This window comes from Mchenga conophoros, linkage group LG19 (assembly GCF_057382185.1).
Source record: "Mchenga conophoros isolate Kocher_MC1m ecotype Shallow Benthic linkage group LG19, M_conophoros_male_GT1.1, whole genome shotgun sequence".
NCBI classification, from domain to species: Eukaryota; Metazoa; Chordata; class Actinopteri; order Cichliformes; family Cichlidae; genus Mchenga; species Mchenga conophoros.
Window position 1 is genome coordinate 27,913,067 of NC_140544.1, and position 26,883 is coordinate 27,939,949.

Here is a 26,883-nt window from a genome sequence, read left to right on the forward strand (position 1 = left end):
CCGGTGGGGGCGTGATTGGAGCTGATGACTTTTGAGTTAATCGATGTGGCTCAGAAAATGACACATAACTAGTTTTAATTACTGTGTGTGTGTGTGTGTGTGTTCGTGTTCCACAGCTGGCCAAGAATGTGGGGAATGTAGGCTTTAATGAAATCATGGAGGCTTGTTTAAGCGCTGAAAACGTGGTGAAACCCAACCCGGCCAGTGACATGTAAGTCACCCCCTCACACTCCATTCTTCCTCTATCCCCTCACCTCACCTCCATAGCTCTTCTGCTGCTCCCGTCTCCTCACTGATCTCAGTTTACACTCTACACATCGATTTGCGATCCTTTTATGTGACCCTTTAACACATTTTAAGTAACAAGTTTGACATGTTTTTATTGATTATCTCTTCTGTTTTAAAAAAAAACTAAGAAAATAATCTGAAATCTGATCAACTTTTTATCATAATCACAAAAGCTGTTTTTGATCCTCAGAGTGAGAACAATTAAGGCGACTTCTGAAAGAACAGTTTAATGCATTATTGAAACCTGGAAAGGTAGTGTTGAGGTGTTGTCTTGAGGGAAGAAGTGTGATTGGGGGGAAGAAAATCTTGAATGATTCTAACTTTTGATTGGATGGTCGTAGATCGCTAAACATTAGCAGAATTCATGGCTCTTGTTAATGATAGTGAAAATAAGAGCATTTCCACATGCACGGTGCAAAGAGGACTCAAGGGTTTGGGGCTAAGCAGCTGGATAGCCTTAAGAAAACCACTTGCCAGTGAGACTAATCGGAGAAAAGGGTTTCAGTGTGAGATTCAGCTCTGGAGCAATAGAAAAAGGTTGTGTGATCTGATTACTCCAGATTTAGCCTGTTCCAGAGTGATGGGTACATTGAGGTAAGAAGAGAGGAAGATATGGTCATGCACCCTTTATGCCTGGCGTCCACCCTACAAGGGCCAGAGTGATGATCTGGGGTCACTTCAGCTGCTAGAGCTGATAAGTTCCAGGTTCAGCAAGATTAAAAAAATGAAGACAGCAGATTAGTTTTTCCATCAATGGATTTTTTTCTTCCCTGATGGCACGGGCATATTCCAAGATGACATGCTAAGAGCATCTGTGTCCTCGTGTTCTCCCCCAGGCAGGCGAGGAAAGACTTCATCACAGCCAAATACACGGAGAAACGTTTCGCCAAGAAGAAGTGTCCGGATGCGATGTCGCGGCTTCACACGCTGTGCGACGCAGTGAAGGCCCGAGACATCTTCTCCCTCATCCAAGTCTACGCTGAGGGGGTGGACCTCATGGAGCCCATTCCTCTGGCCAACGGGCATGTCAGTGCACAACATATGTTAACATTTTCCTGCGTACCGTTTCTCCTCCTATTTATAATAATCTGTGGCATTATTATTGCTCTCTATCTCCTTCCATGAACCTGAAATCCACCACACGTTCCAGAGATTTCATGCAAATGCTTGATCGTTTTATTTCAGGAACAAGGAGAGACGGCTCTTCATCTAGCGGTGAGGCTAGTGGACAGAACGTCCCTTCACATCGTCGACTTCCTCACTCAGAACAGGTAAACACAGCACTGAAGGCAACCAGAAATCAATATGCTGAGATGGTCTGTCAGACCATCATAAAAAGACCAAAAGCTTATTTTCAGTCCTGCTGGTTTCTTGACATCCACTTTTTTTCTGTTAACTCTCTTTTCTCTATGGACAGAAACTATTTGCTTAATAATAACAATGATGCATTAAAAACAACAATAGAGCTTTGTTTTGCTGTGGTTTGCGTGCTAAAAACACAATTTTACAGAAAGTGTTTGTATTGGCAAAACTACTCCCTGGTCTTATGGAGCACTGAGGCAGGACAGAAGAAAGCTGGATTTTATATCCTCTGTGTTGGGATTTAAAGTTTTTCCCCTCTTTGTTTCTCTTCCCTGGAAGTTTAAATTTGGATAAGCAGACAGCCAAAGGCAGCACAGCGCTGCACTACTGCTGCCTGACTGACAACAGTGAATGTCTGAAGCTGCTGCTGCGGGGGAAAGCCTCCATAGAGATTGGTAAGGAAAAACACCAGAAACAAACAGCACAGCCGCAGTGCATCAACAGTCCATTGTTCTTTTTCTGCAGCAGCTAACAAAGTGCAAGGACTGAAATATTGTAATTACAGTTTTGAGGTAATTGTGCTTTGGGTGTTTCCATGTCCATCTATTTCTCTCCCTGTACATTTAGTCCTTTACATTTTTCTGACAGCGTGAGACACCGGTCATTTTAATCAGGAATCACAAGCACAAAAAAAACAATTTTGCAGATTAAACTTGATCACAGTACAGTTTAAATTGCACATTATTGCACTGTGCAAAAGTCTGAAGCCCCCCCTCATTTCTTGATATTTGGATTTCAAGGAGTTAGACTTTCTTATAGTTGTAATATTAACTGGTTTAAGCACTAGCTCTCCAAAGCTTTCTAAAATTGTCAAAAAGGGCCTTTTAGGACAATTTTCTATCATTTTCAATCCACTCCTTGTACTTGATCATTTTCAGAGTATTATTTTTTTGTGTGTTAAGCCACTTAACACTGACTTCTGAATCATTCGAGCTTTAAAAAAAAAAAAAGCACCTAACTTAAGGGATGAACCATTTTTTCTGCCTACATATAACATACGACTTGGCAAAGAATTGATTTTAGGTCTGAAGTGGTGTCAGAAGCCATTCTTAAGGAAGGGAAACTGAGAGAAAAGGCTGAGGTGTGCCGTATTATGCAAGAACTGGACTAAAGAATCAATGAAAATAGATCTTATATAGTAATGAAATGATAAAATCATCAGTTTGTGTGGAGGAGACCATGAGGGGCACAGTGAGTGTAAAACATGGCGTCATGCTTTGTGATCTGGTCAGAACTGAATATAGAAAAGTCACTTGCGTGCAATACCATAGGAAAAACTTCTAATCAGCATGGCAATGTTCTTATTGCTGCACCTATTTACTAGTAAAATATAAAGAAATGAGGGGTGGCTCAAGACTTTTGCACATTATATAGAGGCCACTGCAATGGAATTTCTTCATAACAGTGTGCTTAATACACGAAAGCTGCTCGTATTTATAAAGTTGCTTTTGAGTGAGACTTTTGAGTCCGGGAGTTTGTTTTCTCTGGTGGCCTATCTTCATCTCACACTTGGTTCCCAGAAAACAAGCCGTGGCAACTTTTTCTCACAGCACTTATCTTTCTGCTCTGCTCTGCTCTGCTCTGAAATCAAACAAAACAGCCAGATAACAAATGAATGGAGACGGAGCACAGAGAGACACCAGAGAGATGCTCGGTGTGGGAAACTGTTTAATTATACATTTGTCTTGTCACAGTGACAGGAAAGGGAGAAAATGGGCCGTGTGTTTGTGCTCATGTGGCTTGTGAGTACAACAGTGATTATATGTGTCTGTTGTTTTGCCTTCTAGCTAATGAGGCCGGGGAGACACCGCTGGATATCGCTCGAAGGCTCAAACACCTACAGTGTGAGGAGCTGGTGAGCTTACTATGTTTAGACTTGGCTTAATCCTGCAAGCACATCGTCGCTTCGTGAAATGTAAGAGCTGTCAGTCATTTGCGTTTCCGTACGTATGTGTTTACAGCTGAACCAAGCACTGGCAGGAAAATTCAACGCCCACGTCCACGTCGAGTATGAATGGTGCCTGCAGCACGAAGACCTGGATGAGAGCGACGAGGATCTGGATGAGAAGGTGAGGGATGCTTTTGTGAATAGTAATAGTTCCTTTTTTCTTTTTTTTTTTTTAAAGATTTCAAGACAAAAAAAGTTTTAAAAAAGTGATAAAGAGACAAACAAACAAACAAACATGAAAGGGATGAAAACGACTAACGCTTGAGAGAGAGATCAAATCAGCTTTGTAGTGAGGCTGCTGTGAAAAACAACCTGAAGAGCTCTGAATTTCTGCAAGAGGTTTATTTTATTTTGTTTCCACTAAATACAATCTCCTTAAATTAAACACTAAACTCCTTATTTCCTTTGTGCTTTTTAATGCGCTTTGTCATTCTTGCTGCCTGAAATGATTGAATGTGATTGGATTTTGGACAAGTTTAATTATTGATAGTTAAACATGTTGTTTTCAAGGCTGAATTTTAACACAGGAGCCTTATATATATCTAGGAGGAGAAATGGTGCATTTTAATGCAGGAGTTAACCTGCCTCAAGTGGCCATTCGAGGAACTGCAGCTTTGGCGCTGGCTTGATTTTTCAAACCCTGAAAGTTGCCACTTAGATTTGATTGGACCTGAGTTCATTATTGAAAACTCATCAGATAACTGAAACTGGTTCAATTTTTGGGGGGGAATAACCATGTTTTAATTTTATTTTTGTTGTGTTGTTGCCTTTGTTGAAGTGTTGTAGCCAAATGAGAAATCTCCTAAATACTAAAATAATCATTCAAAGTAATGCTAGAAGATTAGTGAGAAGCTTTATTAAAAGGCAAAGACAAAGTCCCATGACTGGGACATTGCTGCCTGCGCAGAGCGTGCAGGAGTCACATGACAGCCATACTTCACTATGAATGCTCACGTGCACCTATGTCAAGTAATGTCAATAAAAAGTTCATGATTGTGGTGCATGTGTAAAGTGCATGGTACCTAGGTTAATCATATATGATGTGCTCCTGTCTCACATTGTGTAACTGTAATGCTCACATCCTCACATGCATGCCTCCCCTCAGCCGAGCCCCCATCGGAGAGACGAGCGACCGGTCAGCTGTTACACTCCGAGCAGTAACTCCCACCACGTACAGTCCGGCCTCGGCTCCGCCGGCCGTGAAGCTAAGGACAAGCAGCGCCTCTTCATGCCCAACCTGGTCAACAACGAGACTTACGGCACCATAGTCAACACAAACCCCCCTCAGCCCACCACCAACTCTGCTCCACCTCTGCCCCCGAGGAACCTGGGTAAGCTCAGACAGGAGAAATAAAGGCGAATGTAGGTAGAAACCACTGTGAGCGAAACACACCGGCAGGCATTTAATAAATCTGTTACAGTTTATATGAATGGAAAAAGATGATCTCATTCTCCAGATAACACAGATAACCTCACTTCTTCTGAAGCTGGCCTCTTTGCCTGCCTATAAGGAAGTGATATGAATAAAAAAAATCAATAAATAAAATCTAGTGACTTGCCACAGTCGGCCTATAATACCATTAGTGTCTGTTTGGAGTGCTGCCAACAGAGCAGAGGACGAACAGCCAGCTGTGTCGCCCCCCTCACGTCCCCACAGCTCTCAGCCTCGGCATTCATTGCCCTCATTAACCGTCGCTCTCAATTACACTGAAATGGAAACGACTTGACTTTATTAGTGGACGCTGGTTCTGGCAAACAGCCCTGCTCTCTCTTAGTCTCCCTTCTTTTTCATTTTAATAACCCCCATCTCCTTTTTCCCCATCTCGTCTCCAGTCCAGTTGTCCGGCCCGGGAGGCTCAGCGTCCAGCACCTGGAAGCCCAGTCCTTTAGACCTGACTGGCCGACAGAGGTCGTCCTCAGACCCCCCTAACATGCATCCTCCGCCGCCGCCCATGAGGCTCACTTCCACTGGAGGTATGGCCCCAGTTTTGTGCACGCTTAAATGCTGCCTTTAAGGCATAGAAACTCGTTCTCAGTCTTGACCAGAGCTACAGTGAAGTGATTTAATAAGACGTAGTGGACATTTTATAGATGTGTTTGGATCGCAGCTCTTCTCAGCGTCTAATAAAACATTTTACTGGAAGAAAGCTGTTAAATGTTTCATTTACATAATCGACACATGCACTTAGCTCACGTTCAGTTTTCTTTTCTTTCCACATGCATATGTCAAAGGTTCTTCTGACCTTAATTTATCAGTTGATCTATTTAAAACCAGACTTCCTGACTCATCACAACATCAGCTTAGTCACATTTTTCTTCACACTGTAAACAAATGAGCTAAAGCAAAGGATTGCTGTGTTCCAGCTCTGGGTCTTCCTACTGCGATGAAGATTGACTCCATGAGCAAGTCAGGTCAGGGGCCACTGGGGTCCCGGGCGGTGCCACCTAAATCTCCCGCAGGGTAAGAACATAAAGGCGCATTTATTTATGCACAGCAAAGTTTTAGATTTCCTTAGATGTAAAAGGCGTGTCGACATGTACTAGAGCTTTCTGAGCTACACAAAAATATTCATGCATTCACACATACACATGAAGATTGTGCACTGCGGTCGTGTGTCTTGTTTTGGCTGCTTGTTTTGTGGCGTTTCTTTCCAAGTGGATAGAGACGCTTCTTTAGCTTCTAGGCTAAGCTCCACATCAAGCCAGACAAGTAATAACTTTCCTCCACAGTCGTCCTTTTGTCCTTTTTTTTTTTTTTTTTCTTTTTCCTTCCCACAGGCCTCATAGTGTTGTGATAAATGCCTTTGAGCTTCCTCAAGAGCTCTTTTCTCCATCTTGGTACGACTATCACTCTTCTTCTTTTTTTCCTTCTTTTTTTTATTTCCAGAAATGATAAAAGCTTCAGCAGAGGGCCCCTAAATCGAACAGAATCTAAAGAAAGAGCATGTGAGTAACATTGTGTGTGAGTTGTTTGAGTATTCGCTCAGATCCCGTTTCTCCTCTGGAAACGTGGAAAGTTTTGTTGTCACTGTGATCTAATTTCCTTTTCATTCCAGCTAAGGAACTGCCAGGATGCCCTCAGAACTCCATAGGTCAGTCTCTGCCTCCAGCCCCCATGCCGAGGAAAGCATACCCAGTGAGTCCCTGATTTTTATTTTTTCAATTAACCCCCCCCTCCACCCCCTTTAATTATCATCCAGATTTTACTTTGCATATTCATTCAGTTTGCAGTACAGACTCATCTGCAGCTTATTTCCTAATTCATGGCTTACTGCCTTTGTAGAGCTGTGTAAGTCCCCTCCCTATTGTTTCAGTGATTCTAGTGCTTGCTTGTAAATTCAATCCCTTCTGCAGCCTGACTCCATAATTTGGCCTTATTCTGCATGTGAGAGGGCTACTGCTGGCATTATGTGTTTCATGTTAGCACATTTTAAGCGTTTTAATATTGCAAAGCGATTTGAAATTGACTAGAAAAACCAGAAAAGAGTGCACGTCTTTCATTTGCATGGTCTGTACACTAATCCCCCTCGCTGGCTTCTAGTTGTTGGTATTTGCCAGTCCAATCCCATGCAGTGCCGCGATGATTCACAAACCTCATCTTCTCGTCAACTTTGCCTTAGTTTGCTATTTAAAAAGTAAAATCCCACAGATTAACGCAAATGCCCTTGAAATCCTGTGTGTGTGTCTGTGCTTGTTCCCGTGTCCCAGAAGCAGAGGCCAAAGCGAGTGAAAGCCATGTACAACTGTGTAGCCGACAACCCCGATGAGCTGACCTTCTCCGAGGGCGAGGTGATCGTGGTGGACGGAGAGGAGGACCAGGAGTGGTGGGTCAGTATCTGTCACGTTGAAGACTCGGTGTGCAAGTTGTTTTGTGCATCTTGGATGTTTGCACGTGTTTTCAGATTTGAGATATTAAGCATTCTTTGATGGATGTAACTTTGATAAACCATGAGCTCATTCCCTCCTCCTCTTTTTCCGAATGCTGCTGCTTCTGCTTCCTCTGTGGAGCCCCTTGTGTGAACGCTGACCAGCTGCAACTTGTTTTCTCTGAGCCACCCCTGCAGATATGACCGTATTTAGTCAGTCTCACTTTGTGTCCCTCCATGGATCCAGAGTTTCCCCCCGAGGACCCCGTTGCCATGCTTCCTCTCTGTCCTATGTCCAGCTACATTATCACTCTTTTTGTGTCTGAGATATCAAATAACAGCACAGAGCTGCGGCTGCACAAACGGGTCTATCATACACTATATAAAGTCTGTTTCCTATGAAAATATTCTAGAAAACCGGCATAATGAGGAAAGAATGCTTTACAGTGTTTAAAACGTGACTTTTATCTCTGACGTAGTTCCTCTGATAAGCTTTGATCAGCATTTGATGTTGTTACTTGCCATGTTTCATTTAACTTTATCGGAACAGAAACATGTCCTAGCTTTTTACTTTCAGGTATAGACGACCTTTAAAATGTCTTTAATGGAGATAATAGGTACTGTCTTCTTTATCCTCAAGGTAATTTAAAAGGGGAAAGTCTTTTACATGTAAAGCTCTCATGTTTGTTGTGACGTAGCCTTTTATTACTCTTTGCAGATTTAGATGGTGTTTCTGTTGATTCAGTTTTGTTTGACAAAATCCCGATTGATTTACATGGATACATGCTCATTTTTCATATAGCTGAAGATGTATTTTTTAGATTCTGAGCCAAACACAGAAAATATAGAAGTATATCAACTAAATCCAAGCACTTTAGAGCCTCTAACGCTGCCTGCTGTATATCCTGATGATACTTGCACACATGACAAATGCTCGTTTCCCCCTCTGTGAGCACTGAGGGACTGTATTTGTGCATTTTCACACTTTTAGCTCAGTATACTTGTGTCAAGCATTATAATATACACCAATAAAAGCCAATGAAGTATGTAAGTAGTAGTTTTGGGATTTAAAATCTCAAAACTGAATCACATGGGTTGAAATCACAAATATTGGAAAAGTCTTCCCCACCTGTTTTTAACTACTCTGTCATTTTCTGTGGTGTTTGGTACTGTCGTAGACTGTATGTTAAAGATGGGCGTAGCTTCCTGCTCTAAAAAAGTGAAGCCAATGCTGAAGTGCCTGAAAGCTGCATTGTTTTATAACGGCCAGCAGGAGGCAGCACTGCTTATTGCCAAAACAGGTGCAAAAACAAACCCTGTTGCTCATTTGATTTGATTTCTAACCTCAGTAAACGCTTCAAGTCTTATTGCATACAGCTCAGTCAGATCCAGGTGTTTGTCCAAACGCTCAGCCTGAGGCTACACAACTTTAGTCAGCCAGTAGGTGACTTCCCCGTGGCTATGTCCATCTTTTAGATGAAGTCTGTGTATACTTTAGTTGACTCAAATAATTTAAGCATTTCTACCCAAACAGACTAAACCCCTCTGTTTTCTTGTCATGGCTGCCTCATATCGTCCTCCGACCTCACGTCTCATCTGTCTTTGCTCTTCGCAGCTGGGCCACATCGAAGGCGAGCCAATGAGAAGAGGCGCCTTCCCCGTTACGTTTGTGCACTTCATCGCCGACTGAAATCCGGGACTCGGGAAGTATCACACGTCCCACTATCACCGACAAAACATCCACCATCGCCCCAGTGTTTGCAGTCGACGTCATCGGCACCATCATCACCATCTTCGCTGGCGTCTTGAGCGAGCTCGTTCAAGCGTCACTGCTGCTCCAGCGAGTCTGGGTGTCACAGGGGACTCATCGGACTCTGTGGTTTTAATGCTTGCAGTTAAAAAAGAAAAACAAAACAAAGATGATTGTAGTGAATGTCCTCTCACAATAAATGCACTTTTCTTGTCTTTTCCCTTGTTGACATGTATGTACAGGATTCCTGTCATCCATTTTCTCCATTATACAGACAGTCCTTAAAGCGACAGCACTGAGAAGATCACAGCGTTGTGTTTTAACTTACTAACAGCTGTCAATGTGAACTTAGTCCCCATGCTTACATTCCATATCTGTGCATGAGCAATTCTGAAATGCCTGCTTTTAGGTGCAGCTTTCCACATATGTAGTAGCCCTCCCGTGTGGAGGTTTTTCTAATGGTGCTAAGTTAACCTTAAAATATGCTGGAAGTTGCACCCAAGGGAGCCTTTCCCTGACCCAATTTCAGTGACTGACTGGCAATCGAGAACGGGGATGCTGCATGTTAAAATAGCCTCCAGCCCATCACACCTGGGAGAGTCCACTTTCCCGAGCCGGCATAGAGTAATAGGAACATGCATCCTCTGCAAGGCTTTCCCCCACACATGCACACTGTCTGCCCCAATTTAAGCTGCGGGGCAGGGGGTCATATTCAAAAGCAACACTCCAGTTATTCCTCCTCTTCTTCCTCCTGATGCAGTGCTGACTGGAGCTGCAACAGGCAGTAATTACCTTTATGCTGAGTCCTGACACCTCAGGCCATCTCTGCCTGTCATCTGCCTTATTAGAGGAATAGAAGCGTGTGCTTGTATGTGCGAGTGCATGTTTTGTCTGTACGGAAATAAGCTGCAAACGAAAGCATATTCAAATAACAGGGAGCAAAAAAAATGAGAGCGTGGGAATGAGATGAAAAGCGGGAGTACGCTCTGTGACTTTTGTTGCTTCCTCGAGACTTTTTCTTCACAGATGAGCTAAATAGAGAGGGAACACCCTTCCTGCAGCTTAAGCCTCATATAGTACTTTTAAGACAAGTTTATCTAATGCATTGTGAAATAAATATTAAACATAGTGTAATTAACTTCATTTTAGTTGCAGAGCAACTTTCTCTCTGTTCATATTGTTGATATTTAGGCATTTAACCTGAAATCGGAGCCTTTTGTGGATTTGTGAATGGCGAGAGGGTGGTAGCTGATGCGCACTCTCTCCACCGTGTTGATTATTAACTCACTGGATTGTTAAATCTGTTTGTGTAAATAGAGCAGGTTTTGTTTGTGGATATTTAAATGTAAAATATTGAAAATAAAAGGAGGGGGAAGAAAAAAAAAAAAAAAAGCAGGTTAACCCGGGCAGTAAATGTCTTTTAATGCACTGTGGTGATGAGCAGTCACACAACCTCAGCTGGGCCTGTGTGTGTGCTGTAAACATGAATACAGATACTAATGTGTGCACGCACACACACAAACACTATTCAAATCATTCTCATTAACAGTCTGTGAATCACTGCATTGACTCCTAACTCTGTTGTGCAAGTAAATCGGAGAAAAACAAACAAACTGGAACAATAAAATCTGAAATAGTGCAAGGCGTCGGTGTGTTTCTTCTTCAGAGTTTGTGATCCAGCAGCAAGTGTTTTTTCTTCCATTACCATATTTCGTGACCTGCATTTTAAAAACAATCTTGTCAAGCTAAGAGTTAAATGATGTCTCATGAGCGCCCTCTGCTGGCAAATGCACTCAAGAAAAGGAAAACGCTCCTCTGCTGTACCTGATCCACGTCTTTATTTTCCTTCTTCACACACATTTTCAACTGGACCAAAGTATTATTTCACAAGGTGAAGTCAAGTTAGTACCACAACTGTAAACAAGTCCCACAAAATCTTACATGTGTCGCTACCAGCCTGTTAAAATTTACTTTTTCCCAGCTAATCACACTTTTGGTACCAAGAGTTTAAAAAAAAAAAAGAAGAAAATTTTAAAATAAGCTCAAGTAAATCTTTAAAAATGAATAAATCCCACAAATTAAGATCAATGTGTCCAAAAAGTCAGGCGATATTTGTAACATTCCTTCTGGTCAAAAAGCGACCACTATTGTACCAATACTGCTGTTAGAAAACAAAACACTCACAGGGTTTCAAAACCTGAAGAGGGATTTGAGTGATTTCCTCTTGAAGCCAGCTGTCACATCTGTGTACCGAGCAGTTAATCCGATGATTGTCTTCCATGAATTAACATATGCCAGCAAAGTTTTAGCACTATGTAGTACCATTGCGTACATTAAATACACTTAACGTTACACTTATAAAAGCTCTGCATTGTGTCCCAAAGCTATATTTAATGCAACCGTTTGCCTCCTTACTACACCTTCTTTTAATATTTATTGTGAGAAGGCAAAAAAACAACAAATTCCAGGGAAGTGACTCAGAAAAATTCACCACAGTTCTGTTTTAACTGGATGGATTACAGGAAGGGGAACAACAGCTAGCTCACGCCAGACTTTTCCATCAATAACAAAGATTACGCACCATCAGATCTGCCCTTTAGATGACCTCTCAGAAGGGTAAGAAAGCAAAGGTGCAACATTTTTGCCAATAACAATGCTGGTTGTCTAACTGTTGCTGGTTTTGCAGATGTTTCGCTCTCATCCCAACTCTCACTCGGAGCCTCTGGACTTGTCTGATGTCAGAACGCAGTCGAAGGAGGCCGACAACACTTTGCAGATGGACTGCGCCTGCTCCTGTTCAGACAGACAGCAGATGTCACGCATCAGGGAAAGGAAACGCACAGTGACCGTGTAAAAGACCTTCCATTTCGTACTTACTGAGCTGCTGCACTGGTACACCCAGATGCTGCACTCTTCTTGCTCTGTGTCAGTGGTTTTCAGAGCCAGCAGGTTCTTCCCCGCGCCTAGCCCGTCATCGTAGCACAGCATACGCACGATCAGGTAGAGAGGATGGCGATGCAGCACATTCTGAGAGTGTAGAACAAAAACACATAGTAGGGGTCTTTTTCAATTTGTTAACTCCGTTTCCAAAAATGATTTGCAAATCATTTGTGTGCCATGTTTAATTTAAGTTAAATTACGTTAAAATTAAACTGTTAAATCAAATCACATCAAAGGTTGGAAGTGTGAAATTTCACTGCACATTCACAGAATTCACGCTCACTTTGAATTTGATGCCAGCAACATTTTTCAGTGCATTGAGGGCAGGAGCATGTTTACCACCCTGTTGCATCACCTCTTCTTTTTAAAATTCAGGTAACCGAGGAGCTCAGTTGTTGTAGTTTAGACACCAAAATGTTCCTCCGTTCTTGGGATACTCTTCGAAATGACTGTGTACCACCTTTCTATTCCTTTACTACTCACACACTGGTCCAGCGACGCCACCTTGACGCCGTACTTGGACACTACGAGAACCATCTCCTCATCTCCGGGAACAAATGGCAGCTTTCCATCTTGCTATGAGAAGAGGAAGCAAAATTTGCAGTACCTTCTCTGTTTTATATCAGAATAATTACAGCATGTTTCCAAGGAGAAAGGTTAAAGTTAAAATGTGCCCAGATCTTTCTCCAGCTTCTTACCTGAGCAGCATCAATGTAGTTGATGAGGTCCAGCGGTTCCTGGAGGGTCTTGCTCATGTCAAACTTTAACTTCTCAATAGCACCCACATATTTCACCCGAAACTCAGCGCATGTCTCAGATGTGTTGTTCCCTATAGACAAAAAACAACAACAACAAAAAAAACACCAGTTAGAAAATTAAACTGCGAGGCTGCTTCAAAATTTTAACAGGAAGTCAAGCTGACCTGAGCTTTTGGTGGAGTCCGTGTCAAGGCTGGCAACAGTACTCGATCTGGAGAGTCCTCCCAAGCTGGAGTCCACAGACTGCAGTGAGACAGAAACATTAGACAGCGCCGCCTTAATGAAACGCAAAGACACACGTGTCTGCATGCTTGTGTTGTTAACCACCTTGCTCTTTGTGCTGATCTCACTGCTTTGCGAGCTGCTGCTGCTGTGGCGCTTTTTGCCTTTCCGGAACATCCTTCACCATGACGACCGCATCCAGCCCTCCAGACCCGCTGACCTGGATCATCACAGGGCTCAGAGTTAAACGCGCAGCATGGCTGCCTTCTCAGGTGTTAATGGAGCCCATAAATAATTAAATGCAGGACACAGGAGCATATACGGTTTGAATAATTGATACCTAGTTTGTTCCTCTTTCTTATAAGAGAAGAAGAAAAATAAAGATGATCCCACACTGCTTAAATGACACTGGGGGTCTGGGCTCTGGGGAGGCCAATCCATGACTGATAGTGTTCTACTGTGTGTTTCTCTACCCTGGTATACTTTTACTGCATTGGCAGTGTTTTTGGGATTACTGTCATTCTGGAAAATAAAGGCGTTGCCAATCAGGCCCTTTCCCGATGGCACTGCCCAGTGGATTAAAATCTGATGGTACTTTTCTGTGTTCATAATTCCATCAATTTTAAAAAGGTCCCCAACAGCACTGGCTGAAAAGCAGCCCAAACCATGAGAGAGTAGTGTGTTTTACAGATGGCTGCACACATTCACCATTGGACCGTTCTCCTCTCCTCCTTTATACATGCTGATGACATTCTGAACCACTAATGGCAATTTAAAGAAAGAAAAGATTCATGGGTGTGTGTTTAGTGGCTTCATTGAAAGTAAAATATTAAGAAATGAGGGCTGGCTTAAAACAACTGCTAAATATCTTTCATGAAATTCATGAGATTTCTTGGATATTTATATAATTTGTATTACTTTGGCAAGTACATGTTTCCGGTTGGTTTCTTTTTAAAAAATTTAAAAATAAAAATTGGGCTTTATTTTTATTCTAGCGAACTAAAATCCTTTCCCTCAGTCTTCTAGACCAGTTTTAGTTAAACTATAATAACCTTGAGTCATCCACACAAAAAGACATCCTAATTAAAATAACAACATCCACAAGTGAAAGGTGAGATATTTGTTCGAGTAGTTTCTTCATGTAGGAAGGTGTACTTGTCCTGGGAACTCTGAAAGCAAAGTTAAACTAAGGCTAGAAAAGCTACAGTATATTCAGTCACCACCGCTGCTAAACCGCATTTCACTTTCAACTTGAGTTTAATCACGTCTGAGTCTGAAAATAACTCAGGACCAGAAAACTCAGAATAACAGACGATATAACACTCAAACAAGAGCCTAAATTGATAATATCGATTATAAACACAAATGTGTGAGATTATTTGTACTTTTTAACATTATAGTATAGTATTACAGTACTATTTAACAACGCGTACAACCACCAAGTTTAAAAACAGGAGCACCATTTAAACAGGAAACTACACCTGCAACTGTAACAGCCTCGTTTAGGTGCGGCTTGAACAGCGTGTCTGTAAACAGATGAAGCTAACGGAGTCCCAGGCTACAGACACCAAAGGTTAAGACGCCTATCACCCAAACTACGAGCTGCTCTGTGCTTGTAGTGCTGTAGCTACAAGAAAACCTGAGTGACTCAAACTTATCCTACTCACTCTTGGTCGCATTCATTTTAAAAGTTACAAGCCGAGGACTTCCTCGGAGGGGCTTGTAAAGAGAGTGAATTATCTAACGCTAACATGACTCGAAACATACCTGTTGTAACGAGGTGCTCTCAGTGTACCGTTTATCTGCTTTTCTTCCAATCCACTTTCTATTTATCCACAGTTTGACTCTTCGGCTTCCCTTTGAGCTTTGAAGCCTACACCCAACACCACTTAAAGGGGACGCAACGCAGAGGAAAAATAAACACATAAAAATCCTACGAATAGTACGGATTATTGTGTCGATACATTGCTGAACTTAAAATAGATAATCCTAAATTGAGCTAATATATTTAACTTCCGTGCCTCTTTTTGCGTCGGGTTGTTTAACAAATGTTAGATCAAAGCTGGTAAAAGCCAACCGACGTGCGTCTCGGAACTTCTGTCACACGACTTGATTCCAGTCGGGCGTATTTTGGACACGCCCCCGGAAGTTCATTCAGAAAACACATTGAGTGCAGTATTATCGGATTTGTTATTATTATTTTATTTTATTTTTTTGTATTTTAAAAATGACACTAAAATTTTAGAACAGAATGGCCACAAAACGCAAAATAGAGATAATTGTCCCTGCCGAGGAAAGCGACCAGCTCCTGATTCGTCCACTGTGAGTTAATTTCTATTTTTTAGATATATGCACATACATATAAATATTATATTTTATGGCTGATTCATTGTGCCACCATAAAACCACATACATGCACTGATACCGTATTTGGCTCATGTTGCAGCGGTGCTGGGCAGGAGGTTGGGCGGTCATGCATTATCCTGGAGTTCAAAGGAAGGAAAATTATGGTAAAATAAATAATAACAAATAATTGGTTATACACTTATATCAATAGCAATAATAACTATATTACGGTTACCTGTTTGAAGGAGTACAAAGTGCAATTTTTTGTTTTTGATCCATTCATTCAATACAATTAAATTAATTTTATTATTTTATATATTTTGACATATAGTTGCCATTGTAGTATTTCATGTCCGAAAGCAGCATTGATGCAGATTGGATTTAAATGAACAAAGCTGTATTTGTGTGTGGCAGCTGGACTGCGGCATTCACCCTGGATTGGAGGGGATGGACGCTCTCCCATACATAGATTTGATTGACCCAGCTGAGATAGACCTGCTGCTGATCAGCCAGTGAGGCTCAACTGCCCTGTCTCCTTTACATTTTCACATTTTTCCTGCACAGAAACGACAGTTTAGATCTCTAATTATTGCTGGTTTTATGTGTTCTCATTTCAGCTTCCACCTGGATCACTGTGGAGCTCTGCCCTGGTTCCTCCAGAAGACCAGCTTTAAAGGAAGGACCTTCATGACTCATGCCACTAAAGCCATCTACCGCTGGCTCCTATCAGACTATGTTAAAGTCAGGTAGGGGCAAAGGTGCCTAGAGACAATTACCTTTTAATTGCAGTGCAGCATACAGTCATATTTTTATTATTATTGCAGTAACATCTCGGCAGATGACATGCTTTACACTGAAACCGACCTGGAGGAGAGCATGGACAAGATAGAGACAATCAACTTCCACGAGGTCAAAGAGGTGGCTGGGATCAAGTTTTGGTGCTACCACGCTGGTCATGTGCTGGGAGCTGCTATGTTCATGATCGAAATAGCTGGAGTCAAAGTAAAATTGCTGTTGTTTAATCGATAATGATAAGAAAGGATTGTTCGCTTAATTTTTAAAAAAAAGCTAACCTACATGTATATTCCCCATCTCCTTTTCCCTCCAAAGCTTCTGTACACAGGAGACTTTTCCCGCCAAGAAGACAGGCACCTCATGGCAGCTGAGATCCCCAGTGTCAAACCTGACATCTTAATCATAGTATGACATTATTTAACTATAATAAGTCATATTGAACACCTTTTTAAAAGGCTCCGTAGGTGATCGAAACATAGTCAGAAACTATTATTTGTCTTTCTGCAGGAGTCCACCTACGGCACTCACATCCATGAAAAAAGGGAAGAGCGAGAAGCTCGGTTCTGTAACACCGTCCATGACATTGTCAACAGAGAGGGTCGCTGTTTAATCCCTGTGTTTGCTTTGGGACGAGCACAGGAACTGCTGCTTATCTTGGGTTAGAAGTCATGTTTGACTCCCTGATACTGAAAATGTGATAATGTGTGTCAATATTGTTAACCTCAATGTTCAAATTTATGTTTAGCACTGGATTTCCTCTGATAGTTATGACTTTGGTTATTTGTCTTCTCTTTATCCCATTATCACTCATAGAAGTCTGTAAGATTGGGTTTAATGTTCTCTTGCAGACGAGTACTGGCAGAATCACCCAGAGCTCCATGACATCCCCATCTATTATGCTTCTTCCCTGGCCAAGAAGTGCATGGCTGTGTACCAGACATATGTTAACGCAATGAACGACAAGATCCGCAAGGCCATAAATATCAACAACCCTTTTGTCTTCAAGCATATCAGCAATCTGAAGGTAGAGACTGTCACAGAAACCCTGTGCATATTCTCAGGCTTGACTGTCTCTCTCCAAAAATAAAGCAGCACTGTCTATTCTTTCCAGAGCATGGATCACTTTGATGATATTGGCCCCAGCGTGGTGATGGCGTCTCCGGGCATGATGCAGAGCGGGCTCTCCAGGGAGCTCTTTGAGAGCTGGTGCACCGACAAGAGGAATGGAGTTATCATCGCCGGTTACTGCGTGGAGGGCACACTCGCCAAGGTTAGAGCACAGCAGGACAGCAAAAAAAAATTTTCTGAGCAAAGTGGGAAAAGATGCTGTGATCTAATAATCGATATGCTGATTCAATTGCACCAGATTGCCGTTATTTACAGCAATTTTCAAGCCATCAAATTTAAAACTCAGAAGCTGTGACAAAAGACAGGAATTACTCATTTTTTAAAGAAAAGAAATTAAGTTGCCACAAGAAGAAGGAAAAAAAGTTTTCAGTGTTCTTTGTTCATTTTCTCTAATAAAAATGAATCGAACATGTGAAGTTTTTAGGTCATTAATTTGGCAAAGCAATCAAACTGAAGGCTCTAAAAGCAATTTACGTGCCATTTTCTTTAACTATTTTCTAAATCCTTTCACTGACTAAATGATTTATCAAGAAGATAATTGTAAAATCAGTCCTCAGTTATTTGCACACTCTACAGCACATCATGTCTGAGCCCGAGGAGATCACCACCATGTCGGGACAGAAGCTGCAGCTAAAGATGTCGGTGGACTACATCTCCTTCTCCGCCCACACTGATTACCAGCAGACCAGCGAGTTCATCAGAGCCCTCAAACCGCCACATGTGGTATGAGAAGAAAACAGTGTGGTGAAATTCACAGTTCTCTTGACTCGTCTTTTTTTGTCCTTTGCATAAAATGTTGCACATGTTTAATTTCAGATCCTGGTACATGGGGAGCAGAATGAGATGGCGCGCCTGAAAGCCGCGCTGATCAGAGAGTACGAGGATAACGACGAGGTTCACATCGAAGTCCACAACCCTCGCAACACTGAGGCTGTCACGCTGAACTTCAGAGGAGAGAAGCTGGCTAAGGTGCAGTACGCTTTTTGTGATCAGCAGTCGCTGAATTGTGCGTATGCTTTTTAATGACACTGTTAAAAATGACAAATCCACTGAAAATGGATACACTTCTCTTCTCAGGTGATGGGCTCACTGGCTGATAAGAAGTGTGTTCAGGGTCAAAGGGTATCAGGCATACTGGTGAAGAAGAATTTCAACTACCACATCCTCAATCCCTCTGACCTTTCCAGTAAGTTCACTTTCATTGTCCCCAGATGGAGAACAGGGCCACCAAGGCATTTTAGTAGCGTTGATGCTTCATGACTCTGTCATTGTTTTGGGGTATTTGGCCTCAAAACTAAACCAAAGTAGACTATGAATGAATGAATGAAACATTCCTCCTCTCGGAGCTGTACTGACCTGATCTGTCTGTTCTGCAGCGTACACAGAGCTGGCCATGAGTACAGTGAAACAGACCCAGGCCATCCCCTTCACTGGACCCTACTCACTGCTTGTCTGCCATCTGAGGAATCTCACAGGTAAGACTGCGTGACCATTTCTGTGGGAATCTCGATGACCATCTCTGCAGACAGTAGACTGTCTGAGACCATCCAAACTCATAAAAAGAAACAAAAAAACACAACTGCCCACATTGTTGCAGTTTGACACGTACTGCAACCTTTTGAGTTTTGTCAGCGTGTGAGTGATTTTTACCCCGTAGTGGTGACCGTCTTTCTCAGGTGATGTTGAAGAGCTGGACGGAACTGAGAAGAACACTTTGAAGATCTTTAAAAACATCACTCTAATCCAAGAGGCCGGCATGGTGCTGCTAGAGGTGAGAGCCCACAACGTAGCGCTGTGCTTTTCACACCAGTGTGCAAAACTGGGAGTCCTAAATGTATTTCTTTAGAGGATAGACACAGGGTTTGATATCACTGAAACACTCTAATAATCCTTTTAACAAGGTAAGAAGGTGAACACTGCACCAGTGTGCCACGTAATAGCAACTACTCATTTATGTTTTCTGCTGCTTTCCACGTGCATGTGTCCAGTGAACTACAATCCTGGGTTTGGTTCGGTGCAGACTATTGACTGGATCACTCTCCTTTGTAGCCATATAAAATCTAAGGGACAACTTTATGATTGGTTATTTCTGCTCCTAGCCACAGATTTTTAAAGGGAGTGTACGTTGTGATGCTCAGAGACAGCTTGGGACTTGTGTTTTATTAATTTGTCTTTATCTGCTGTTTCAGTGGATAGCTAACCCTCTAAATGACATGTATGCTGATGCTGTCACCACCGTGGTACTGGAGGTGCAGTCCAACCCAAAGGCTCAAAAAGGTCAGCTTGGTTATATAGACCCATATAAAAGATGCATGTAGGTAAGATGAAATCGCACACTGGTTTGTTCACACACACTTTGAAGCCTGAAATTAAACAGTTTGGCTGTGACATTTGAGCTAAGGGCTGTTGAAATCCCCAATCCACCTGATGTCATAGAAGTCATAGTCTTGGTGATTCTGGCCATTAGATTGTTTCTTTAATCATTTCTTTTGGTCGATGATCATGCACTCCTTGTTAGTTTTTGGTTTTTATGACATATTAAGTTCCCCTTTGTTTTTCTCCTTGCTATAATCAGGACCTTTGGATGTGTAATACACCTATTATGGTCTAGCATCCAGAAACTGCACAAATGGATTGGGTTCTGTGCACAAAGTACTCATGCACTATATTAACAGTTCACTCAGAACTTTATATATGGGATTGTTATCACGAATACCCATGAAACACCTGGAGTTGCTTCATGGCACACTTTTTGGGAATTATTGTCTTTAATCCTGCATTTGTGTGATTGAAAAGTGTGTGCAATGACACCGTTTTAAAGATTTGGCCTAAATAATTCTGGAGTGAATGAGCCTAAACATGATGACCGGACTAGTGACACCATATAACCTGTGACTCTCACACATGCACGTATGACTTGCCAGTTTCAGCTGAAACAATTTCAGTGTTTCAAACCATGTTCCAGAGTTTTTAGTTCACCATTCATGAGGTTTCAAGAAGAAAATGAAAGACAGATCTGAATGTTTGAAAGTGTTTTGGAAAAACTCTGTAAAGATTAGATGAACAATACTCAAAGGATAAATCCAACTGGTTTATTTTGTTAGATAAGTTGAACAAAAAGTTAAACAAGCAAGTAAATAAAGAAACAAGGTAAAATGAAGTAAGAGCAAAAAAGTTAACAAGTAAATAAAGAAACAAGGTAGAGGAGAGAAAACCCCAACAATCCCCTCTGAGCAAGCACTAGGCGACAGTGGGGAGGAAAAACTGCCTTAAAACGGGCAGAAACCTCCGGCAGAACCAGGCTCAGGAGGGGGCAGTCAACTGCAGTCAACCGGGACTGGTTGGGGGGGTGAACAGAGGTGGAGCAAGACGAGGCTACATCAGTTGAAGAAGCAGTATTGTCCCTCTTCCGGAAAAAGCTGAAGAATTTTTTCTTCTTTTTCATGGACTTTTCCACGAGGGCCTTTTTGTCCAGGATGAGGGTTCTCAACTCATCGATGGTTTCGGTCTTTTACTTCTCAAGTTTCTTGCATGTTTGTTCCACCTGTTCTAATGTTGCTTGTGTTTCTTCAAGCTTTTCTTTGAGGTCTTTGGATGTTGCCTCCTGTGTCAGCTTTGCCTTCTGCAGGTCTGCATTTCTCAGTTGATCTTCTTTGTGCAGGCCTTCTAGCTGCTCATTTCTTTTCTGGATATCGTGGAGCGTACACTGCAGGTCTTCATGCGTTCTGTCTTATTTTTGCTTTTGGGCCTGCATTTCTGTGTTTTCCCGCTTCAAGTTGTTGAATTCCAACAATATCCCCTTAATGAGCTCTGAGTTGTTTTTTGCCATTTGATCGATCCTTTTCTGCATCTGTGAGCATCGTTTTTCCAGTGTTTCCTTTTCTCCCTCCAGCTCACTTGTTTTGACCTTCAGTTCATTACAGAATTCTTGCATTTTTTGATTTTTACTCTCAAAGTCCTTGATAATGCACTTTTCTTCTGTCAGTCTTTCTTGCTTTTGCTCTTTCTCTTGAAGGAGGTCTTTCTTTTGGACCAGTGTTTGATCCAACCTTACCTTCACCATTCTGTACTTTTCCTGCATGCCTTGGAGTTCGCGCTGCAGGTCGTTTTGCTTTGTGTCCTGTTGTTCCTTCTGTTGGAGGACTTCTTTATTTTTTTCTTCAGCTTCATCAAGCTTTTTTTGGAGCAGGTGATTCTTTTGGTCCATGTATTAGAGATCCCACTCTATCTTATCAATCGTCGCTTTCCTGCCTTGAAGCTGCTCGGACATTTCTTTAACTTCAGCGCTCTTTTTCTTGTTTTCTTTGATGAGGGATACAATCTGCTCTCTGGCTTGAGCAAACTTGATCCCCCAGCCCTCATTAATAATGTTGATGTCGGGCTGGCGCTGTAGTGTTTCTTCCAGGTGTTTGTTTTGTGCTTCCATTTGTAAGCACTTCTTCTCCAGGTGACGTTTTTCTTCTTCAATATGTTGAATTTTGTTCTGGAGATGGTTGTTTTCATTCCTACTCTCCTGTAATGCCCTTTGGGAGGCCATTTGGAGAAATTGGCCGGCCACGCGTTGAAGGAGAGGCGGCGTAATCTTTTTGTCTTGGTTGCCGTAATCTTGGATACATGTTGGCGTTTGTATCCGATGACTCTGAGAGGTTTCCAAATTTTTCTGTAGTGAACGTTTGAAGGCTGCAAACAAACGAACTAAAAATTGCTGTTTCTCACCCCTACTTAAGGAAAAACTTCAAAGGATCAAAGATCCTTGTGACATCATCACTCCTAAGCCAATCAGATTGTCACATGACATTTTGAAATGTGGAATGGGGATATATATTTTTTTAAACAGTTTTCAAATTTAACTTAATATTTAAGTGTTTCTTACTTGACCCGCTTAGTCGATTAAAAAGTTAATTGCCACGAATACCCCTAATGTTATATAACAGACCACAGAAAAAAGACAGGTTTTTTTCTACGTGACAGAGCTATAATAAATGTTTAGTTTTTTTTAATCATCCTACTTTTTATAAAAGGGAACATTATTTAAAGAATATGTATTTAATTAAAAAACTCTGTATTCATCTAAAGGGTATAACAAGAAGGGTGACCTTCCTGCTCGAAAATGAAATGACCAAAATAAATGTATTTCTCTGCAATTACAAACTCTGTGTAAACAGTCTTGATGTCAAAATAAAGCTAACACTGGTGAGATGTCATCAGAGCTGTAAATATTACTGCAGAAGTTACTGTGACTCAAACATAGAAAATTAGATTTTTTATTTCCCTCACCTAATTTTTAAAAGTATTTTATAGCAGCGGTCCCCAACCCCCGGGCCTCGGACCGGTACCGGTCCGTGAGTCGTTTGGTACCGGGCCGCGAGAGTTGAGGCTCAGGTGTGAAATGTATAGTTTTCAGGGTTTTTATCGGTTTTCAGCGTTATTTTGTTATCGTTTTTATTGTTTACTCGGTTTTCCTGGGTCTCTTCACGTGTGTTATGAATAAATTTTCTTTTTTTCGGTACCGGTACTAGTTTTATTTTGTTGTATTTATCCGCGACACCTTAAAGGCCGGTCCATGAAAATATTGTCGGGCATAAACCGGTCCGTGGCGCAAAAAAGGTTGGAGACCGCTGTTTTATAGCATATAACACCTTTGAAAATATGCTTTGGTTCCCATTTAAGTCCAGAAAATCCTAAATCAAGATATGGATATTACCTGTCCACAGATTCATGGTGACGTAACTGCTCTTTTAACTGTCTGGTGTCTTTGCTTTGTTTGTTGTTTGCAGACATGGTTTACATGAGCTTTTAGCTGAGATTCAGAGGTTTCTGTGGACACTACTCATGTCAGCACTTATATTTCGGACCTCGTGTTATAATCGATTAAACGCGATCTCCTCCCTTTTGCCCTCATTTTTGATGTTTTGGGTGCAAATGATCAGGCATTACATTCTCATAATAAATCAGATAAGATACTGCAAATAATTAAGCATACTATACTTTGTCATATATATTATGTTACATGTGACCATAATTTAAAAAAAATATTTAAAAGATATATAGTCTTAGTCTTTAATTGAAGAATGTTTTTACTAAAGTCATAAATCAAATGAAAAGCAGGGAAATTGTAACATAAAAACTGACATTTTTTGCTGTAAGAGGAGTCGCCCCCTAAGGGCCATTAGAAGTACTGCATTGGTTTCACATTTCAGAACTCGATGTTACATCCATCTTTTAAACACAGTTAACAAAGCGCCATTAAGCACGTGGTTTACACGTGTGTTTAGTTGCTGCTGTAAGTTTGAGGCGGGTGCTATCTGGTTAATGCCAGTGATCTGCTTTCTGCCTTATGAGCAGTGATGGAGACCCAGAGCAGCACTATGGACATGGATGTTTTCCATACTCGGCTAGAAGTCATGTTGCAGTAAGTGACAGAATAAATCCATAAAACATTTTTATAATGCAGTAGCATGAATATTTTTATGGAAATGAAGTTCCTCGGATAAATAGTTGCTAAGCTCTTAATGAATTATGTTATTTGTCTGCTGTCTGTTTTCAGGGACATGTTTGGAGAAGAATGCGTGAACTTCAGCGATGGTAAAATCATCTCTGTGACTGTGGACGGGAAGACGGTGCACATTTGCTTGAAAACAAGGGTGAGGATCTTTTGTCCTGTTAATGGGAGCTGCTGATTTGGTGTTTGAGTATGTCGCTGACTTCTTATCCCCTCACCAGTCTGTGTGCTACGAAGATGAATGCACAGAGGACGATTCACTCAGAGAGATGGTGGAACTGGCGGTGCAGCGGCTCTATGACGCTCTAAACCCCGTTATCTGAAGAAAGACACACACCTGCCTGCGGGTCTCCAGACATTGTTAGTGATCAGATATACACACACAGTTGGGACATCGTGTTAATGTAGATTAAAAACAAAATGCTGTGATTTGCATTGAAAAACACATTTTATCCACAGAGCATAGAAAACATCAAATGTTTAAACTGAGAAAATGTATGATTAGCTCAAGACGAGCTCATTTTTACTTGGATGGCAGCATCACTTCTTAGGAAAGTTGGAACAGTCATGTTTATCCACCAGATTGTCTGTTTTATGTATTGTAGATGATGAGACAGTCTTCGTAATTTTACAGAGGAACATTCTGAAATTGTTCCACAGTTTACAGAGCTGTTTCACAGACTGAAGAAACACAGTAACAAGTGAGCAAGACTGACTTGCGAGAATAAGCTATGTGATGTTATTTAACAGATTCTTGTGTTGTTTGTATTGTAAGCACTTTTAATTATAAAATACATCATTATGTTAACTGCGTTTGAGTGTAGATTCACTGCAGGTTTCATTTGACCTGAGTTCATTATTAATATGCACTGATATGACTTGTTTACTTTTAAATGTGATGATGTGTGTGAATTTCTAAATGCACTACATGTGCTGTAAGTATTTGTTGTTTTAAGAAGGCTTCTACTTTAAAAACAGTGTTGTGTTTACTTTTGTCAATTTTAAATATACAGTATTCATTGTAATCGTGTGATCTTTGGACATACACATGCTTGTTTTATGTAATTTAATATTTATTTTTGTTTTAAAATCTGTTCTCACTAAAAGCACTACATGCATTGACAAAATCAAATAAAAAGAGGCAACACAAACAGTGCCCATAAGTCTTTTATTCATTAAATATCTGAAAAAATATACCCAGTAATTTCACAATAAATATAATCAAAGGCACATTCTTTAAAAATAACCATCTGATTTTAACCATAAAGTTGCTTTAATTCCCATTTTGGCTGGACTTTCAAGATATTACCACACCCTTTACTTATATTACTATAAATATGTCATAAATAGTAACACATTACCATTGAAGCTTGGCTTGTCATTAACATTTGTATAATTTCTACCAGACAAATGACTTTATTAAAGCCAAAGGAGCTGAAGTGAACGGTTGTAAACCAACCACCGAAGCGCTGCTGTGCAAAAGGTAATACAGGATGAACCAAGACCACAAGTGATTTCTATTTTGTCATATTTAACCTCTTCTATATGATGTATTCACAAACAGCAAATGTGCATGTTGCACATATAACTTTTTTTGCTGATCAAAGCTCCAGAATGAGCTATTTTTAACAACACATTTGAACGGGGGGGAAAAAAAGCTTTAACTAATGGATGCTTGTTGTTTATTTTCATGACAATTTACTACCCGACTTAAAATTAGGTGAAATGTTTAATAGTGTGATCAGTGGAGGAGTTTCAAGGGGGACCACAGTGTCCCTCATTTCCCAGCAGATTTATTCATCCCCGTTTTAAGTTGATTAGTAAACCTATGGCTACCACCAGCAGCATACCAACTCCCAGCTCCATCATCTTGCCCATTTCCTTCTCGCCTATAGTGTCCTGTTTCTTCTTCAGTATCTCCTCTTTGCGGACTCGGATGTCTCTTTGCCTCTGCAGCTGCTCGCTGTAGTGGGACTTGTAGAACTGGTCGAAATCAAAGATGCCTCCTCGGCCGTCTGGGTCCACCATGGAGCGTCGGCTGTCGGTTTGCCGTCTGCCTGCGCTCCCGCTCGTGTCCTTGACGGAAGGCCTGACTGTAGCGGTGAGGTCTGCCAGACTCAATAGTCCCAGGTCATATTTCTTCCTGAGCCCCTTGTTTCCCAGCACGGTGTAGGCCTCGCTGATCTCCGAAAAGCGGACTGTGGCCTCTTCGCTGCCAGTGTTTCTATCCGGGTGGTAGGTGAAGGACTGCTTGTAGTACGCTGTTTTTATCTGGGTTCGAGTGGCGGAAGGTGCCACTTCAAGGATATCATAGTAGCCAGTTTTGGTTTTGTAAAGAGGCTCGGATCTGGCTCCATCACCGCTGTAAGCCCTGATAAATGACCGCTGCCCGTGTTGCCAGTACAAATGCTGACTATAAGGGCTCTGCTGTCGGCGGAAAGTGCGGGGCGAAGTCCTCCAAAACCCGGCGCGTCTCCACTGTCGAGACAGATTCCTGTTTTCTCTTTGTACCTGGTTCTTATTATAAAGAGAAAACTCCTCAGGAACATAGTAATGGTAATTTTCTGCAACCGCTCCGTTCTCCCAAATAGCACCAAGCACCGGCTTTACACTTGTGTAACCGTCCCGAGAAGCTAGAGCACGGTCTGTGTGCGCGGCGTCTTTGGCTCCATACGGCCTGCCATTATGACTATCACCCCAAAGAAGCCCTGCTGGCAAAGGCGAACCGTGTGAGGCACCTTTCTCGTGTTTACTGTGGCTGACACGTAGGCAGTAGTTATTTAATTTGTGTAAGAAACCGTGCGCCCTCCTTCCAAAACAACTCCTGACCTCCGCCATGTTTCCTCTGACGAGTGCTATGTTCGAAGCGTGTGTCGGGTAATCTCGGGGAGTTTTTGTCTTCTTCTTCTGTATAGGGTTTACTGGCGGTCGGCAAACAGCAAAATGGTGCATTACCGCCACCAACTGGTGTGGAAAGA

The 26,883-nt window shown here is 41.6% G+C and overlaps 4 protein-coding genes across 7 annotated transcripts in view; 2 read left to right on the forward strand and 2 right to left on the reverse strand.

Annotated features, from left to right (window-relative positions):
* Positions 1 to 10,856, forward strand: part of asap2a (ArfGAP with SH3 domain, ankyrin repeat and PH domain 2a) — a 56,967-nt gene extending 46,111 nt beyond the window's left edge. The window contains exons 16-29 of one of the 3 annotated variants that reach the window (XR_014890012.1): positions 117 to 211; positions 1,125 to 1,314; positions 1,474 to 1,559; positions 1,930 to 2,045; positions 3,438 to 3,505; positions 3,612 to 3,719; positions 4,704 to 4,929; positions 5,432 to 5,572; positions 5,963 to 6,059; positions 6,486 to 6,544; positions 6,655 to 6,734; positions 7,307 to 7,426; positions 8,042 to 8,104; positions 9,080 to 10,856. Coding sequence is in view for 2 of the 3 variants with exons in the window: in XM_085257794.1 (XP_085113920.1) it covers positions 117 to 211; positions 1,125 to 1,314; positions 1,474 to 1,559; positions 1,930 to 2,045; positions 3,438 to 3,505; positions 3,612 to 3,719; positions 4,704 to 4,929; positions 5,432 to 5,572; positions 5,963 to 6,059; positions 6,486 to 6,544; positions 6,655 to 6,734; positions 7,307 to 7,426; positions 9,080 to 9,154 (1,461 nt within the window). In the remaining variant the exon portion in view is untranslated. The remainder of the gene's footprint in view (positions 1 to 116; positions 212 to 1,124; positions 1,315 to 1,473; positions 1,560 to 1,929; positions 2,046 to 3,437; positions 3,506 to 3,611; positions 3,720 to 4,703; positions 4,930 to 5,431; positions 5,573 to 5,962; positions 6,060 to 6,485; positions 6,545 to 6,654; positions 6,735 to 7,306; positions 7,427 to 8,041; positions 8,105 to 9,079) is intronic. The other 2 variants (XM_085257795.1, XM_085257794.1) reach the window with 2 other exon arrangements.
* A 176-nt stretch (positions 10,857 to 11,032) lies between these two features.
* itgb1bp1 (integrin beta 1 binding protein 1) lies at positions 11,033 to 15,198 on the reverse strand. 2 transcript variants are annotated; one of them, XM_085257799.1, is made up of 8 exons: positions 15,156 to 15,173; positions 14,902 to 15,022; positions 13,240 to 13,354; positions 13,077 to 13,155; positions 12,853 to 12,983; positions 12,638 to 12,730; positions 12,092 to 12,241; positions 11,033 to 12,007 (listed from the first exon to the last, which is right to left on the reverse strand). In XM_085257799.1, the coding sequence occupies exons 3-8, from the start codon at positions 13,309 to 13,311 to the stop codon at positions 11,924 to 11,926; spliced, it is 609 nt and encodes a 202-aa protein (XP_085113925.1). In that variant the 5' UTR covers positions 13,312 to 13,354; positions 14,902 to 15,022; positions 15,156 to 15,173; the 3' UTR covers positions 11,033 to 11,923. The 2 variants fall into 2 exon arrangements, with proteins under 2 accessions (XP_085113925.1, XP_085113924.1); XM_085257798.1 differs by having other exon boundaries at positions 14,902 to 15,198.
* Positions 15,120 to 25,060, forward strand: LOC146552471 (cleavage and polyadenylation specificity factor subunit 3). Its single transcript, XM_085257796.1, has 18 exons — positions 15,120 to 15,456; positions 15,581 to 15,644; positions 15,895 to 15,992; positions 16,098 to 16,226; positions 16,305 to 16,482; positions 16,591 to 16,680; positions 16,783 to 16,933; positions 17,124 to 17,299; positions 17,387 to 17,545; positions 17,980 to 18,126; positions 18,220 to 18,372; positions 18,481 to 18,589; positions 18,780 to 18,878; positions 19,080 to 19,174; positions 19,593 to 19,680; positions 23,749 to 23,815; positions 23,951 to 24,047; positions 24,127 to 25,060. The coding sequence occupies exons 1-18, from the start codon at positions 15,386 to 15,388 to the stop codon at positions 24,226 to 24,228; spliced, it is 2,073 nt and encodes a 690-aa protein (XP_085113922.1). The 5' UTR covers positions 15,120 to 15,385; the 3' UTR covers positions 24,229 to 25,060.
* On the reverse strand, positions 25,055 to 26,832 carry LOC146552472 (uncharacterized). Its single transcript, XM_085257797.1, has one exon. The coding sequence runs from the start codon at positions 26,741 to 26,743 to the stop codon at positions 25,703 to 25,705; it is 1,041 nt and encodes a 346-aa protein (XP_085113923.1). The 5' UTR covers positions 26,744 to 26,832; the 3' UTR covers positions 25,055 to 25,702.
* Positions 26,833 to 26,883: the final 51 nt, after the last annotated feature.

Bases quoted from the DNA above. Each gene is read 5' to 3' on its own strand.
- LOC146552471 (XM_085257796.1), top strand. From the start codon at position 15,386: ATGGCCACAAAACGCAAAATAGAGATAATTGTCCCTGCCGAGGAAAGC. The intron at 16,483-16,590 runs GTAAAATTGCTG...TTCCCTCCAAAG, and splicing joins TCGAAATAGCTGGAGTCAAA to CTTCTGTACACAGGAGACTT. The intron at 18,127-18,219 runs GTATGAGAAGAA...GTTTAATTTCAG, and splicing joins CCCTCAAACCGCCACATGTG to ATCCTGGTACATGGGGAGCA.
- LOC146552472 (XM_085257797.1), bottom strand. From the start codon at position 26,743: ATGGCGGAGGTCAGGAGTTGTTTTGGAAGGAGGGCGCACGGTTTCTTA.
- itgb1bp1 (XM_085257798.1), bottom strand. From the start codon at position 13,311: ATGTTCCGGAAAGGCAAAAAGCGCCACAGCAGCAGCAGCTCGCAAAGC. The intron at 13,156-13,239 runs GTGGTTAACAAC...GTCTCACTGCAG, and splicing joins AGATCAGCACAAAGAGCAAG to TCTGTGGACTCCAGCTTGGG. The intron at 12,008-12,091 runs GTAAGTACGAAA...CTGTCTGAACAG, and splicing joins TGTACCAGTGCAGCAGCTCA to GAGCAGGCGCAGTCCATCTG.